The following is a 13,546-nucleotide window of genomic DNA, read 5'->3' as shown; positions in this document are numbered from 1 at the left end:
TCTGCAAGTGTATTTAAGCAGAGGCATGGGATGATTGAGATATATATCAAATTTAGTTTCGTACAGCATAATAAATCATCAAGTTGCATTTTGTTCTAGCTCAAAATTTTACTGAAAATGTCACAACGAATAATTTTAAAATTAGTATTTGCCATTTTCTCTGTGCTACCTTCGGTATGGGGATTGAACGACGAATTCGTACGAGACATGCACTGTATCCCACCACCTAAGGCGGATGCGGTTGGGATGGATTTGAAATGGGTGACTTTACTAAATTCATTAATTCTAAATTGCATTAATAATTTATTTACTTAATCATTATTGTTTTGGTCACATTTGTAGTTTGGATCTGTTGAAAGATTTTACATTCCACTCTGGGCAAAGTTTTATGCACACCGCGTCGCTGGCGAATTGCTATCTCGGGATCCTCGCTTCATTTCTGAGTTCGAATTGGGCCCTTCTTCTTGTTTGGTGATGAAAAAGGATAACTACGTGTCCGGATTTGGGCACGAAATCAGATACAATATGACTGGAGACGCGAACTCTATTTCGTTTCGAGCGCCATGGTCGGGAGGTAGTGTAACAAGCAGGAATTAGTACGATTACTTTTCGAGTAACAAATTTTTATAAATATTTTGTATTTCAGCTAAATCTGGAAAGTTTTCTTTCCATATGACCGACAATAAGAGTTATGTTCTGGGAGTGACTTGCTGGGAAGACGACCAATCCTCGTGGACTGTTATGTCAACGAAGACCTGCTTAGAACCAGATGTACGATCGAAAGTTATCGCGTATGTCAAGTCCCTCGGCTTCAATACGAACAATGCCGTCGATGAAAACTACGAGATTTGTGGGAAACTCTATGGAGGAAGCATGCCCCCATATCTCATGCTGAACAATGCTCCAGTGGCTTATTTTAATCCATACACGTATTTTAGCATGGGGTATAATCAAAAATATTAACAAATAGATTTATTCAGAATGGTGGTAATTCCTGCAACTAAATAAAAATATTTGCAAAAATCCCCTCTGTTTTTCACTACTTTGGGTTATGACTACGTGCAATATACATACGCAAGCAGCGTGCATTCCTATGTAGTTACGAAGAAAAGAAACTAGTTATGATTTATATTGCTACTTAGGTATTATCTTTGAACTGAATTACTTAATCAATTAAAATCAGGATGGTTAATCATCATAATTTTAATGCTACAACTTTTTACTACTGTTTCTCTCTACAAATATTTTGGACTGTGGCTTGTTGTCCTTGAGGTATATGATGAGTACATGGTACCGTTTTTACGCGATGGACACAGACAGACACACCTCCTTCCAGACAACCTTATTAAATGTCCATATGAATTTGTATACTTTTTGCACTCGATAATTTCTTCATTTTATCATATTATTAGTATGGTTTTTGCTTGTTCAGATTTCCCCGGTACATACAGACCCTTTAAATATTGGACATGGTCATGAATAAATCAGTAGCGTCTGATCATTCAGGTGAAAAGGAGGTTAAAATTTTTCCACAAATTCGGTTAAAATGAAGCTCATCATTAATCTTTTCGCCCTGGTAATAATTGCCAGTGGGCTTGACGAGGATGCCGTAAAGGAATTGAAATGTTCAGCAGTATCTTCGCCAGATTCTGGAATTGATTTGAAATGGGTAACCACTTATTTATGCATATTTGAAATGGGATTTATTCTAAATTAGAAGTTACCTATATAGTTTAGTGAATATCCTGCATTTAAAATATTTAGTTTGGCTCTATCAACCAATTTTACGTCCCTCTGTGGAACCAACTTTATGCTACGAGAACCGCAGCCGATTTATTATCTCAGGACGCACGGCATATTCCGTTTGAGGCAGTGCAACCTGCATCCTGTTTGACCATGAATAAGGATAGCACGATCTCTGGGTTCGGTCGTCAGGTCAAGTACAACATTACTGGTGATGAGACATCCATTACGTTTAGGGCGCCTTGGTCAGGAGGTAAATGTTTACGAAGGAGTACTTGATCATCGCTGTGAAGCTTGTTATTTTCTATACAAATTATTTCAATTTTCAGCAAAAACCGGTAAATTTAGTTTCCACATGATGGATAACAAAAGTTATGTTCTGGGAGCTACTTGCTGGGATGATAACGAAGCATCGTGGGCCGTCCTTTCAACCGTGCAGAATTTAGAACCAAAGAGTCGAACTGATATCTTGAAGTATATAAAATCTCTGGGATTTGATGAAAACAAAGCAGTGGATGAAAATTATGCATATTGTGGGCTTAATCAATTACTCCTGACTCCTATTTCCTACAATTCTCAGCAGCAACATTTGTTACTTAGCCCTTATTACATTTATTTTAAATAAATTTCACTATTATGAATAGAAATAACATGCAAAATCTTAATATTCCAATCTGTACTTGTTTCTCAATAAACTATAAAAATTGTAAAAAATATTGCAATTTTATTTGCAATAAGGTTTTGCAACGTGTTTGCACTAAGGGCGGTATTAACTGTTGGCTTGCATAAATGATCCAGTTTTTTTCAATGCAAATCCGCACGTACGACACGCATTTCTTGTCCAGTTTATCACGTCTTGATTCACCTATGAATTATATCATCTTGTTAAAATGCACCCAAATCGGATCAGTTTATAAACATATATGTGGATACAACCTTTTCAAAGATTTCTTCTTCGATGCAATACATTTCATCATACTTAAAAGATGGTCCATGAATTTCATGGATTGCATCAACAAATTTGGCCACCCTATTTCTGGACAAATGATCTGCTGGTTGAATGAATTTGAGGAATTGTTTCTTATTGTCCTTAGAATTGACGTACATACTGCCGCTGTTTACTATACTCACGCCTTTACAATCTTGTAAGTGACGCACAAAGTCGTGGACCCTGGATGAATACACACAGTGTCCAAGAATTGCAGTGTTATCGGTGTACACCACAACATTTTTGTATTTAAGGACCACTGGGCACCATAGAAGAAGGGCGCAAAGTAGGTTCTTCATCTCAAATTCGGCAGGACTACCTAAAACGCTCTGATCTCTCAAAACCCATGGCATTTCATTCGAAGGGACGGAGTAAAAGTTAATTTTACTATCGAAAAAGTTGACGCAATAACCTCCAATGGTTCGTGGAGTGGCGTCCACTGCAATGGTCAAATGCTGCTTCTGAGGTATCGATATAAAAGTTTTTGGGCCTAGGAATATTTCAGGGATAGACAACGTATCCTGATTTTCATGATTTGGAGTGTTTGTAGGAAATTCTGCATTTGTTGGAATACGAGTATTTTTTATCTTTGATCGCACAGGATTCTTTGTATTATTGTCGTGATAGTTCGAGTTCCAAATTACTCTTTGTCTGTGGATCAACGTGTTCACATTCTTGATTCCATTATTGCTCTTCCATATTGTGCTGCACTTGAGTCTATAAAGTAAGCGAAGTGCTTAATTGCTGTTTTTCAGCTACGATACGAATATAATGTATGTATGCATGTACTTATATTTACATGCACATACATACATATGTACATTTAAACCTGTAGAAACTGCACTGTGGAATAAGTGCAAGTGGGTCCAGACAGCGACCAGCCTCCACTTTCCATGATTCCGAATACTTATCTTGAGTTAGGCTGTGATGCTGTACCACTTCTGTAGAACAAGTGACCTGTGCAATTGTTTTGTTAGTACATTTCATGATTCTCGTGGTATTTATTAGAAATTGCACTTACAATTGACTTTCTCAACAAAATTTCATTGTCACAAATCTGAGATGTAGCGGTATGGGCAGTTTCCGAATGTGAAAACCACTTTATGAAATAGTAGACTACATAACCCACTACCAAGTAATCCCTAACTCTCCAAATTGTTATAATTAACTGCAATAAATATAATTCCATTATTGAGAGACGAACACAATTTGCCGAGTGTTTTATGAGGTTCAGCGGTATGAACTCAAGAACATGCAACTGAAACGGTATATGTACATTATGCATTACATTTGACAATTATCAGTAAGTTTATTTTATTCAAGTTTTATGTTTATCAGAAATATAGTTTATCAGTTTAGTGTACAAGTGTTGGTTAAGGTTAAGCCTCTAAACCGATTTTGGACATGTATGAAATTTATTATGTGAGATAAGTAACAAGTTCTGCAAAAGAGCTCGTGTAAATGAGATTCAAAAATTCAAAAAATGGTATAAATGTCATGTATTAAAAAAATTAATGCCACGTAAAGGACAGACTAAAATCGACAATTAAGAAGAACGAGTATCATAAGAAACTGTATGAAATTATCTAAATGCTTCAAATTATTGCACTTGATGAGTGCTTTCAAACGTGTACGTTTCATGAGGACTCGAACGCTATTTGATATCCCGGATGATTTTTGCAGCATCTCAGAGATTCTGGATATCAAATGTTTCAGAGTTAAACATTTATAAACTACGTGCAGCATAATTTTGCAATGTGGAGTAATTTGTGTTCATTACCTTCAGTAATTCCTGTTTATGCTTCCTCTGAAGTTGAATTTCCTCCGGCTCTGATACCAAATGACTTTCTTTACCGATTGTAGCCATTTTCTGGAACAAAAATTGCATAATATTGAAACACGTGTTTATATGAAACCAGTGAATTCATGTACAAATACATAAATACAAATAGTTGCAACTTACAATAGCTTCTGAAATTTTATTGATCGTTTGATCAGCCAATTGAAACATCAAATACTTTGGGACATAATCAGAGAGTTCTCGTTTCACAACCTCCAGATACTTCATGATCAGCTTGTGAACATACAGAACGCGGTGATCATTTAATTGCGTTACGCTGTGTTCGGTAATCAAAGGAAAAGCGGTTACGATCGAAGCAGATGAATTCAGAGCTTTGTTGATTAAGCCATCTGAAATTAGGTAATTTAATAACAATTACAGCATTTACGTATTATGTATCTACAACGGTCCCATGAAATGACAAAATTATGTTATGTAAGAACTGGCTTATTCTAGATTACCAGCAGCGATTTCCAATTCATCTTTCTTTGGGTCAGGACTTCCGTCAGCAAGCGAACAAAAACTTCGTCCGACGAAAAAATCATTCCCGTTTGGAGCTTTATGTACTCATTAATGCCGGTGATGGTATGTTTTAATTGGTCATCCAACAAGTCATCGACCACGCCTTTTATCATCCTGTTTAGATATTTAAGTCGTGGATCCTCAAAACACTTGTTTGCGGTTAGAGACAGTAAATCATGAACTTCTTGAGCACAATGGATTGCTGGAGACGCCATCAACATGATTTGCTTCTTCACAATTGTTTTAAATACTTGCTGAAATAAATACCAACAAATGATCAGTAGGTACAAAATTATTATATTTATGTAATGAAATGTGTACCTCGATTGACGCAAATCCTTCAAAATTTTGCGTGTTCTTTAACGCCTTCATGATTTGCAAAGTGTCAATACTCTTTTCGTCCGTTACAATTTCTTCTCTCAGTTTCTTGAACGATCCATTAACACTGACGGCAAATAAATCTGCTTCGTCATCCAGAACATCAATTGGTCGAAAGTGAACAATTTCTCGAAAATTTTTCACAAATTGCAACGTTGTTTCCATTATTAGCCATGAGCAATCTTTTGCATCCGTGGATATCTCTCGTCCCAAACAGTGCAGATCACTTTCGCATTTCTCCGATAATTGGGCAATTCGTCTCTACAAAAATAATTACGTAAGGTTATTTTACTGTAAAGGTTAAATTAGACTAATGTCCAATTCCATAGATGTAAATTACAATCAACGCAGGCAGATTCTGATGAATATGATCGGTCAGAATTTGGTTGAGTCGTTTGGCTAAATATGGAGATCCAATTCCATGAATTTGAGGGTACGTCTTTCGCAAAATTTCCTCCTCTTTCCGCAATGCTTCTTCCATGCTCGTATTATTGTTGATGTCTTGTTGTGATCGATTAATAACGCCAATGATTCCCAACTTGACCTTGATAATCTCACCGGTCAGCACATTTGCGGCATCTGTCCCCTTGTCCATAAGGTCGAGCTTTGTTACGACTGCAATTGTCCTGTTTCCATTTGGGTCGACCTTATTTGCAATTTTTATGCTTTCGGACGTCGCAATGTCAGCATTAGCAGCCGAGACGGCCAGAATGATGGCCGACTCGTTATTGATGTAGTTTGTAATCAGGTTGTGGACCTGTTCTTCAATGTCCCAGGGTTGTCCATCAAGAGCAATCTATTAAATTTACAATTAATTATTGCATAAAATATCTTGTCCACATATTAGTGCTTCATATCACGAATGCGCTAATCAAACCTTGACAATTCCTGGCAAATTCACGACGGTCAGATCAATAACATTAGGAAAGAAGACCTCGAGGATGATTGGCTCCATAGAAATTCCCTTCTTGTCACCGGCCATTTCGACTTGAAGATCTTCAATCGCATGACGGACTTCATCAAAGTCGGTATAAGTTTTTTCTGGAGTTTTGGAAAATCTACACCATTCATCAGGACCTGAAATTATTAAGTCATGCAAATTTGTATTTAAGTAAGTAAATCATGAACTCGATGTTTAGGACAACCTTTAGAATCATGTTTCCCTTTCTTAGAAGCTTCCTTGATCTGGTTCAATTGCAGGATAATGGGGCATCGCGTTACAATTCCGGTCCCTCGAGGAAGGAAGGACTTCTTTACCAGACTTTCGAGAACGGAACTTTTACCCGAACTCTGTACATATATTAGTAAAAAAAAAAAAAAATAAGGAATGAAATCTGCATTTACGATAAGAGTCTCAGACGAGAGTTTGCTTACCTGGGCACCAACCACGACGATCTGTGGAAGTTTGATTTCTTCCATACCCGTCGTTTTGAAGACCGACTGAAGTTTATTGATGAGAGGAATTAAATCTTCCATTTTCGAAGATAACTGATTATCTTCTCTTGTCTAATGGACTATAATTGTTGCTTAAAATGTTGACTGAAGTGTTGGACGTGAAAGCTAAAATCGGAATGAACAGAAAAATATATTCTGTGCCATGTAGAATCGCGGAATAATGCTGGTTAGCTTTGTGCCACTGAATAAAGCCGACAGTAGTTCCAGTCTAACTGACTTGCTTCAAACTCCGCATTTACATACACACAGAACGTTCCTTTATTTATCACCACCACCATATTTTTGCATATCTTCCGTTCACTCAATTTGAATGAAATCGGAACCGATCTCGCATCATTTGCAAAACTTGAGCCGAATTCCTTACGTCCAATTTTTTGTTTGCAAAAAAAGATAGCAAGTATTATTAAAATAATATAATTTCTCTGTGCGTGTTTTATCGGCCTAAGGATGAGTTAAATCTATGTATGGTTACATTTCCTGCACTTTTTAAAAACGATATTTCTGTTATGCAAAATGAAAACAATGTGCCGCGAGCAACAACGTAAATGTAAAAAATTCTTAAAAGTCCTGATGTCCTGATGATGATGCAAGTTCAGCATCGAAAGCTTGAATAAATTGCTTTTAGAAACCACACCCATGTATTCCGACGAAACCTCCTCAAATGTATATTGAAATGATTAATGTTACATATTTTAAACATGGTATTTATGCAACTTGAAATATTTATTTGAAGCATGTACATTACACATTTGAATGACTCTGATTTTGTCCAATGACGAATACATAAACGATGCTATGAGGAAGAAGTTATCAAAAGTCTGACGTGCTGGTGAGGAAAGTGTTTTTATTGGAGCATTTTATTTTATTTATTTTATACTTCGAATATGTATGAATAAGTGTAACAATTAGTGATGACAATACACATCATCATTTCATATTTTATTCGCTCTATAATATTTTTAATTGTCCCTTTCTTTACTATCAGTCCTTTATTGTAGGCAGACGTGCATTCCTTCTTTTATAATTTGACCGACAATTGTGACCCTGGATGAATGCGTGCCACAACGACATTGTAGAATTCTGCTGATGTACGAAACCGAAGACGAGATCGAGTCAACGTTTTACCTCAAATTGCAAATGCGACTTTAACCTATAGTAATACATATACAAACTAAATATTACATTTTATTAACTATTATACAACCTCACCGAGGATTACAGATTGTGACTAGAGAATAAAAGCACGACGATCCATGTTCTTTACGGGTCGTTAACATAATAGCACTCTTTGCATATCAGTAGTGACACGTTCGAATGTGTGAAGTGATCATTGTGTGGAGAAGTTTTATCTACACTACTTTATCCGTGCATCATATTATCATTCGTATAATAAGAACCAGGAACGTTTCTCTGTAATTCATTTGCATTAATACGGCGGACTGATACTCGGCAGTGGGTTGTCGGGAACAAGGAGAAAAACAAAGAGAGAAAAGACTGCCTACTGGGAGAAGTGCTTGGTCCTAATTTTGGTGGCTGGACTACTTCATCCTCTTAAAAAAGTTGAAAAACCAATAAATTCCTAAAATTCGACAATTTAAAGTTTCAAACGTAAGTTTTTACTTTCAACATATCTTAAGACCAGGCTTAAATATTGGCACATGAGCTATAGAGCATGCCGATTATAACTTGTTGACGGATTACAGATTGTGACTAGAGAATAAAAGCACCAACAAATTTTCTTTACGACGAGTCGCTGATACATAAAAGCACTCTCTAAATCAGTGACACGTTTGAATGTGGGAAGCGATAATATATCGATAATATATTGTATACAATACTCCTCTAATTCTGTGGTTTGAAGTGATCATTGTGTGAAGAAGTTTTACCTATTTACATAAATTACTTATATGTGCATCATGTCATCATTCGTATGACATAAACCAAGAACTTCGATGGAGAAGACAGACCGGCACCGGTGTCTGCCTCTGCACTACTCCTTAGTATAGGACCAATCTAGCTATAGCACATGCTGATTATATAACTTGTTGCATAGGATTGTGCTAAAATTGTTCATTTTAGCATTTTACACTATTTTCGTTCGTTGATAACCAATAAGTGAAGTCGGAGCCCTTTCGGTCACTGGTCAGGAGGAAAGTGTTCGTTGAGTGGCCAGGTCGAAGGAGCCTTTTCTAATTCTTGTAAGTCTTGTTATTTTAGTCATTTCAGTTACTGACTCTGCAGCTAGCAAATTTTGGTATCAGCCTCAGCCATCTTAAGAGCTGACCCGGCACTCTTTGTGATCATAAAATTCGTGGCCTCGTTAAGCCTAATATCGTAGCTTTTTAGATAAGTATTTTCAGTCTGTGTTGCGTGTCGTACGGAACATTGCATGATAAGACTCGAAGAGAACTTCACAATTCATTCGAGTGTCACTTTGATAACTAATGAACTTATTATTGTCGTAGGTCAAAGGACGTGCATTTTTACGCGTAACAACTGAACATTATTCAAACTGAACTGTCTCTGAAAGATATCTACATTTCCAGGTACGTTGTTGTTTATTACGCAAACAAACCACTCGATAATAGAGCACACCTACATAGAGGGTGTTCCGGAAGTTGCACTACTTTCGGAACACCCTCTAATATACATACGCATTATCGGTAACTATTCAAAAATTTATTTCACTCGCAGCACTCGTTGACACGCCTGCAACATACCTACCTCGCAAGTGAAATGGGGTCATTGATGGAATCGGAGGGCTTGGGGGAGGACGAAATAACGCACATCTTCTTTCTGAAGAAACTCCCTGGCGTGGACACTGCAAATAACTCTGTACATCGAAACATTCTTCGTCTCATGCGGTCAACCCTTCGAGCATGCACCACACAGTTCCAAATTCCAAGGACTCGTGAAACTTTTAAAAATTGGACGCAATTTGAAGACATCTTCGAGTCTCCGTTGGCTGAAAGGATTTCTGTCTCCGTCAGAAATATCAAAGACGGAGATTTGATTCCGTTTTATCTGCACTGTCAGAATGCAGGAATTATATTGTCCTCGGAGAAAACGGACGCCACGACGCCCGTTCTAGTTCTGTCCAGCTTCCAGACCTCGTGCAAGTCTGAATTCGTAATGTCTCAAAATGGGGACTTGCTTGTTACCTTCCCCGAACAATCCATCAGAATAAACAAATCGGAAATCCTTCATTCTCAAGAATTTGGAACTACATTAGAACTTTTGATGACAACAACGTTCTCAATTGCGCAAGAAAAAGCGACTAAAGCAGGGAAGAAGGTTGAAGAAACGCGCGATGTCGTTGACCCAATGTTCGTCACGGACTGGCTTACGCACCTCTTGTGTAACGAGAATTCAGAAACATATCATGACTTTCCCCAAATCCGTAAGAAGATTCGCGATGACGTTGTTTTGGGAAATAATGTTGGCGTTCCATTCAGACGAAGTGGGCTATGGACTACTGTTAAAGTAGTTCTGCAGCTCAGCCTCATCAAAGAATTAGGGTTGGAATATGGAATTTTTGTTTTCAAATGTGTCATGCTTCTTGCAATGACGAAAGCATTAGAACATTTTCATGAAAATCTCACCATCGAGAAATATTCCTCCCATGGGACTGATAAGAAGGTTCAGATGATGAGAAAAATTTCACGGCGACTGATCAAGCTCAACTCCATAAATTGCACGCAGGGAAGATTAGTGGATGACGCTTTACTTTGGATTGAGAAGAGGGTTACTTCTGTGTTAAACCAAGTAAACCAAGCCTTAAGAGAACAATGGCTAATCACTTCGATCAAACTCAATTCACAAACACAACATCATAGCATGGTTTCAACTAAGAATAGTAGGGCAGTAATGTTGAAGCAAATTTGTCCAACCTTGACACAGGAAACTCAAATGAGACAGATAACAAATAACATGAATGAGAGCACTATTCAACTTCCGATTCCGGACTGCCCCGACCGACTTTTTTCAAAAACATTCCCATCGGTCAACAATTCCTCGAAATGGCATGAAGCAGATTTCGAACTCTGGGAAATTGAGAACTGGATTAGACTGCACTTGGAGACATTTTTTAGCAGTGAGAATTACTCTTCACGAATTCAGTCACTTGCCTACGAATATTCAAGAAAAGCGATGGAACATTACCGGAATGACCCGATTGGAAACAGTAGACTCGTATTAACCGTCCTTAAATGCATCCAGGTACTCGATAAAATTGCCTCAACAGAATATCCCACTTACGCCAAGCATAATTCTGGAGTTGATCTGCATTTCATGGACAGACTCGTCCTTCCTAGATTGTGCGACATGCAAATCGCACACGACTTGTTTATGTACTTTTCGAATAGAAATTCTGGAAATGCTACAGAGTTCCCGTCCTTGATAGAAGAAGATGTCCTTTCGGAAAAGTCGTTTGCTGTAAGATTCGCAGAACAGTCGGAGCCAATGGAAAACTTGCGTCAGGAAATTTTGAAAATGATTGAAGAAGAAACTTCCAGCAAATATGCCCAACTCGCTCAAGTCCGTGAAGAATGCACAAATCTTGAAACCCAGATTGCGAGGCTACAACACGAATATAACTACGACTCTTATCAGGAACGAGACGTTCACTCGGGAGGGTGCAAGAAATGCTCCCTTGAAGAACAGTTGAAATACAAGCTGATTTCAGTCGGTCCATATGAAAAACGACTTCCTTGCTCTCAAACTCTACAATACGCTGTTGTCTTTGAACTGAAAATTCCGAACGAAGTAGCAATTTTACGAGATGTGCTTTACTTCTTCAAAGTGGATATTTTAAACCAGCCTTGGTTGCATTTGAAGGGAATTGTAGGAACCTGGGTCTCCTCAGCATTTGTAAGTCAATACAACAATGATACAGAGACTAACTTCAAATTGAGTAGCACAACAAAGACTTCAGCTTCGGCCCATTACAACAAAAACATTCCAGTGACCAGATCAAACGAGCATTTCATCCTAAAAAATGGACTCAACCATAAGTATCATGGGAATTCGAGATTAGGATCAAAGTCTGACTTTGACACTCGATGCACGTTTCTCATTTCGGATGATAACTCAAATTATAAAGGAATGCAATGGGCCGTCAATTGGACAAGTCATAACACAAATGAAGTTTTAGCCAGACAGTGCGAATGCCCACCTAATTTGTCCATTACGGAATTTGTCCAGTTTGGGTCACTTCGTTCTGGTCACCGACTTCAGTACAGAAATATTGTGCTTGCTTTAACAAACGATAGCCTGTCCTGGAAAGCAGAAGAAGTTTTCATGTTAATATGTCAATCTCAGTTCCAATACGGCAAGTCCACTTCTTCAGATGGGATAGTGAGAGAAGCTCATCAAGGTCTCTCGGACACTATCTTCGCCACAGAAATATTACAAATATTGGAGGACAAGATAGATTCGAATGAAAAGAAATGGAGTGATCCATACACACTTTGCAGCCTTGTAGCAATTGCGGGCCGCCTCCTTGAAATTGGAACCATAGATTACAAATTTAATCTTAAGCAAAACGTCGCCAGTTTTCTAAGAAAATGTAGGAAAATTGCTTGCAGTTGGATTTCTAAGCTTCAAGGATTACTTGCAAAAGCCTACGCTGCCCCTGAATCGGAAAAAAATACTTTGAAGATGAAATTGGTTTTATCTGCTCTTGCAGCAACATTGACCTTCTACGTGAGCCCAGAACACGTGGATCTAGTCATGACAACGTCGGATGACCTTCTCCACTGGCTCATTGCGATGTCAACCCTTTACAACCACGATTGCTTGACATTAAGTATCTAGGTAACGCTTCTCCCTTATAGACTGATAAAGTGTCGAATAATCTTGCTTTACAACGAAGTTTATTGGAACTTTGAAGGTCGAGTGAAAGTCCTTGGCATCACACCACTTCAACGATCTCTTTTACGCCTCTCAATCAACATCGGGTTATCCTTAGAATCAGCAATAAATGGAATTAACAATAAAGATGACGCATTTGGAGCACTTTCACGTCTCAATTGGAAAGTTTCGCCATCATTTCCCAGTAGATGGTCAAAGTGTCAAAATCCCCAGATCTACCAATGCTCCAAAGCAGTTCAGCCGGATGGAACAGTGCATCATATCTTTTTGGACGTAATATTTGGAAGATTTCTTGTCGACGGACTCCCTGTCAGTCGTCTCCCGGAAAATATTGTGCGAAGCCCAATTTATCAACGTGTCTTCCAAAAAGCAGAGTTTACCGTACAACCAAATATGAACATGGGAACTGTTGTCTTGTCGACCACTACGACTTACGAAAACTGCACTTATCAATTTTATATGCAAAATCAAAATTTGATAATCAAGGAGCTGTCGAACAACAATGGCAAGTTTCAGACCACGGAGCTACTCTCACATTCGTTACTGGAAAATGATTTTCCATCCTCATTCAGCCAAAATTTTACCCACTGGTGGAACTCGGAAACAAACATTGTCAACTTCCGTCCTATTCATTTTGACATGCCAAACTTTGCAGATGTTAAATACGAATGGAATCTCGACACCGCTTGTGTTCGTGAAATTCTTACGTCTAGATAATTCATCTCGATACATTGCGGCGTTTTCAGCAA

The 13,546-nt window shown here is 38.1% G+C and overlaps 4 protein-coding genes across 6 annotated transcripts; 2 read left to right on the top strand and 2 right to left on the bottom strand.

The window, feature by feature from the left end:
• The first annotated feature begins 87 nt into the window (after positions 1–87).
• LOC110847258 lies at positions 88–2,395 on the top strand. 2 transcript variants are annotated; one of them, XM_035849477.1, is made up of 5 exons: positions 120–261; positions 343–574; positions 647–1,669; positions 1,765–1,996; positions 2,073–2,395. In XM_035849477.1, exons 3-5 carry the CDS (start codon positions 1,547–1,549, stop codon positions 2,366–2,368), a joined length of 651 nt encoding a protein of 216 aa, XP_035705370.1. In that variant the 5' UTR covers positions 120–261; positions 343–574; positions 647–1,546; the 3' UTR covers positions 2,369–2,395. The 2 variants fall into 2 exon arrangements, with proteins under 2 accessions (XP_021949858.1, XP_035705370.1); XM_022094166.2 differs by lacking the exons at positions 1,765–1,996; positions 2,073–2,395 and having other exon boundaries at positions 88–261; positions 647–1,025.
• On the bottom strand, positions 2,332–3,998 carry LOC110845764. Its single transcript, XM_035849476.1, has 4 exons — positions 3,753–3,998; positions 3,561–3,688; positions 2,680–3,448; positions 2,332–2,608 (listed from the first exon to the last, which is right to left on the bottom strand). The coding sequence occupies exons 1-4, from the start codon at positions 3,918–3,920 to the stop codon at positions 2,513–2,515; spliced, it is 1,161 nt and encodes a 386-aa protein (XP_035705369.1). The 5' UTR covers positions 3,921–3,998; the 3' UTR covers positions 2,332–2,512.
• An 8-nt stretch (positions 3,999–4,006) lies between these two features.
• LOC110847596 (dynamin-1-like protein) lies at positions 4,007–7,107 on the bottom strand. Its single transcript, XM_022094568.2, has 9 exons — positions 6,846–7,107; positions 6,617–6,761; positions 6,349–6,548; positions 5,812–6,267; positions 5,415–5,732; positions 5,033–5,347; positions 4,695–4,921; positions 4,512–4,601; positions 4,007–4,427 (listed from the first exon to the last, which is right to left on the bottom strand). The coding sequence occupies exons 1-7, from the start codon at positions 6,945–6,947 to the stop codon at positions 4,913–4,915; spliced, it is 1,545 nt and encodes a 514-aa protein (XP_021950260.1). The 5' UTR covers positions 6,948–7,107; the 3' UTR covers positions 4,007–4,427; positions 4,512–4,601; positions 4,695–4,912.
• A 716-nt stretch (positions 7,108–7,823) lies between these two features.
• LOC118434914 lies at positions 7,824–13,445 on the top strand. Of its 2 annotated transcripts, XM_035849561.1 has the most exons (4): positions 7,824–9,124; positions 9,392–9,472; positions 9,621–12,740; positions 12,817–13,445. In XM_035849561.1, exon 3 carries the CDS (start codon positions 9,663–9,665, stop codon positions 12,738–12,740), a length of 3,078 nt encoding a protein of 1,025 aa, XP_035705454.1. In that variant the 5' UTR covers positions 7,824–9,124; positions 9,392–9,472; positions 9,621–9,662; the 3' UTR covers positions 12,817–13,445. The 2 variants fall into 2 exon arrangements, with proteins under 2 accessions (XP_035705454.1, XP_035705453.1); XM_035849560.1 differs by having other exon boundaries at positions 9,621–13,250.
• The last annotated feature ends 101 nt before the right edge of the window (positions 13,446–13,546 follow it).

The sequence above is a fragment of the Folsomia candida genome, unplaced genomic scaffold, assembly GCF_002217175.1.
Source record: "Folsomia candida strain VU population unplaced genomic scaffold, ASM221717v1 Fcan01_Sc003, whole genome shotgun sequence".
Classification (NCBI taxonomy): Eukaryota; Metazoa; Arthropoda; class Collembola; order Entomobryomorpha; family Isotomidae; genus Folsomia; species Folsomia candida.
The sequence above is the reverse complement of the archived record's forward strand: the minus strand, read 5'-3'. Positions and strand labels throughout refer to the sequence as shown.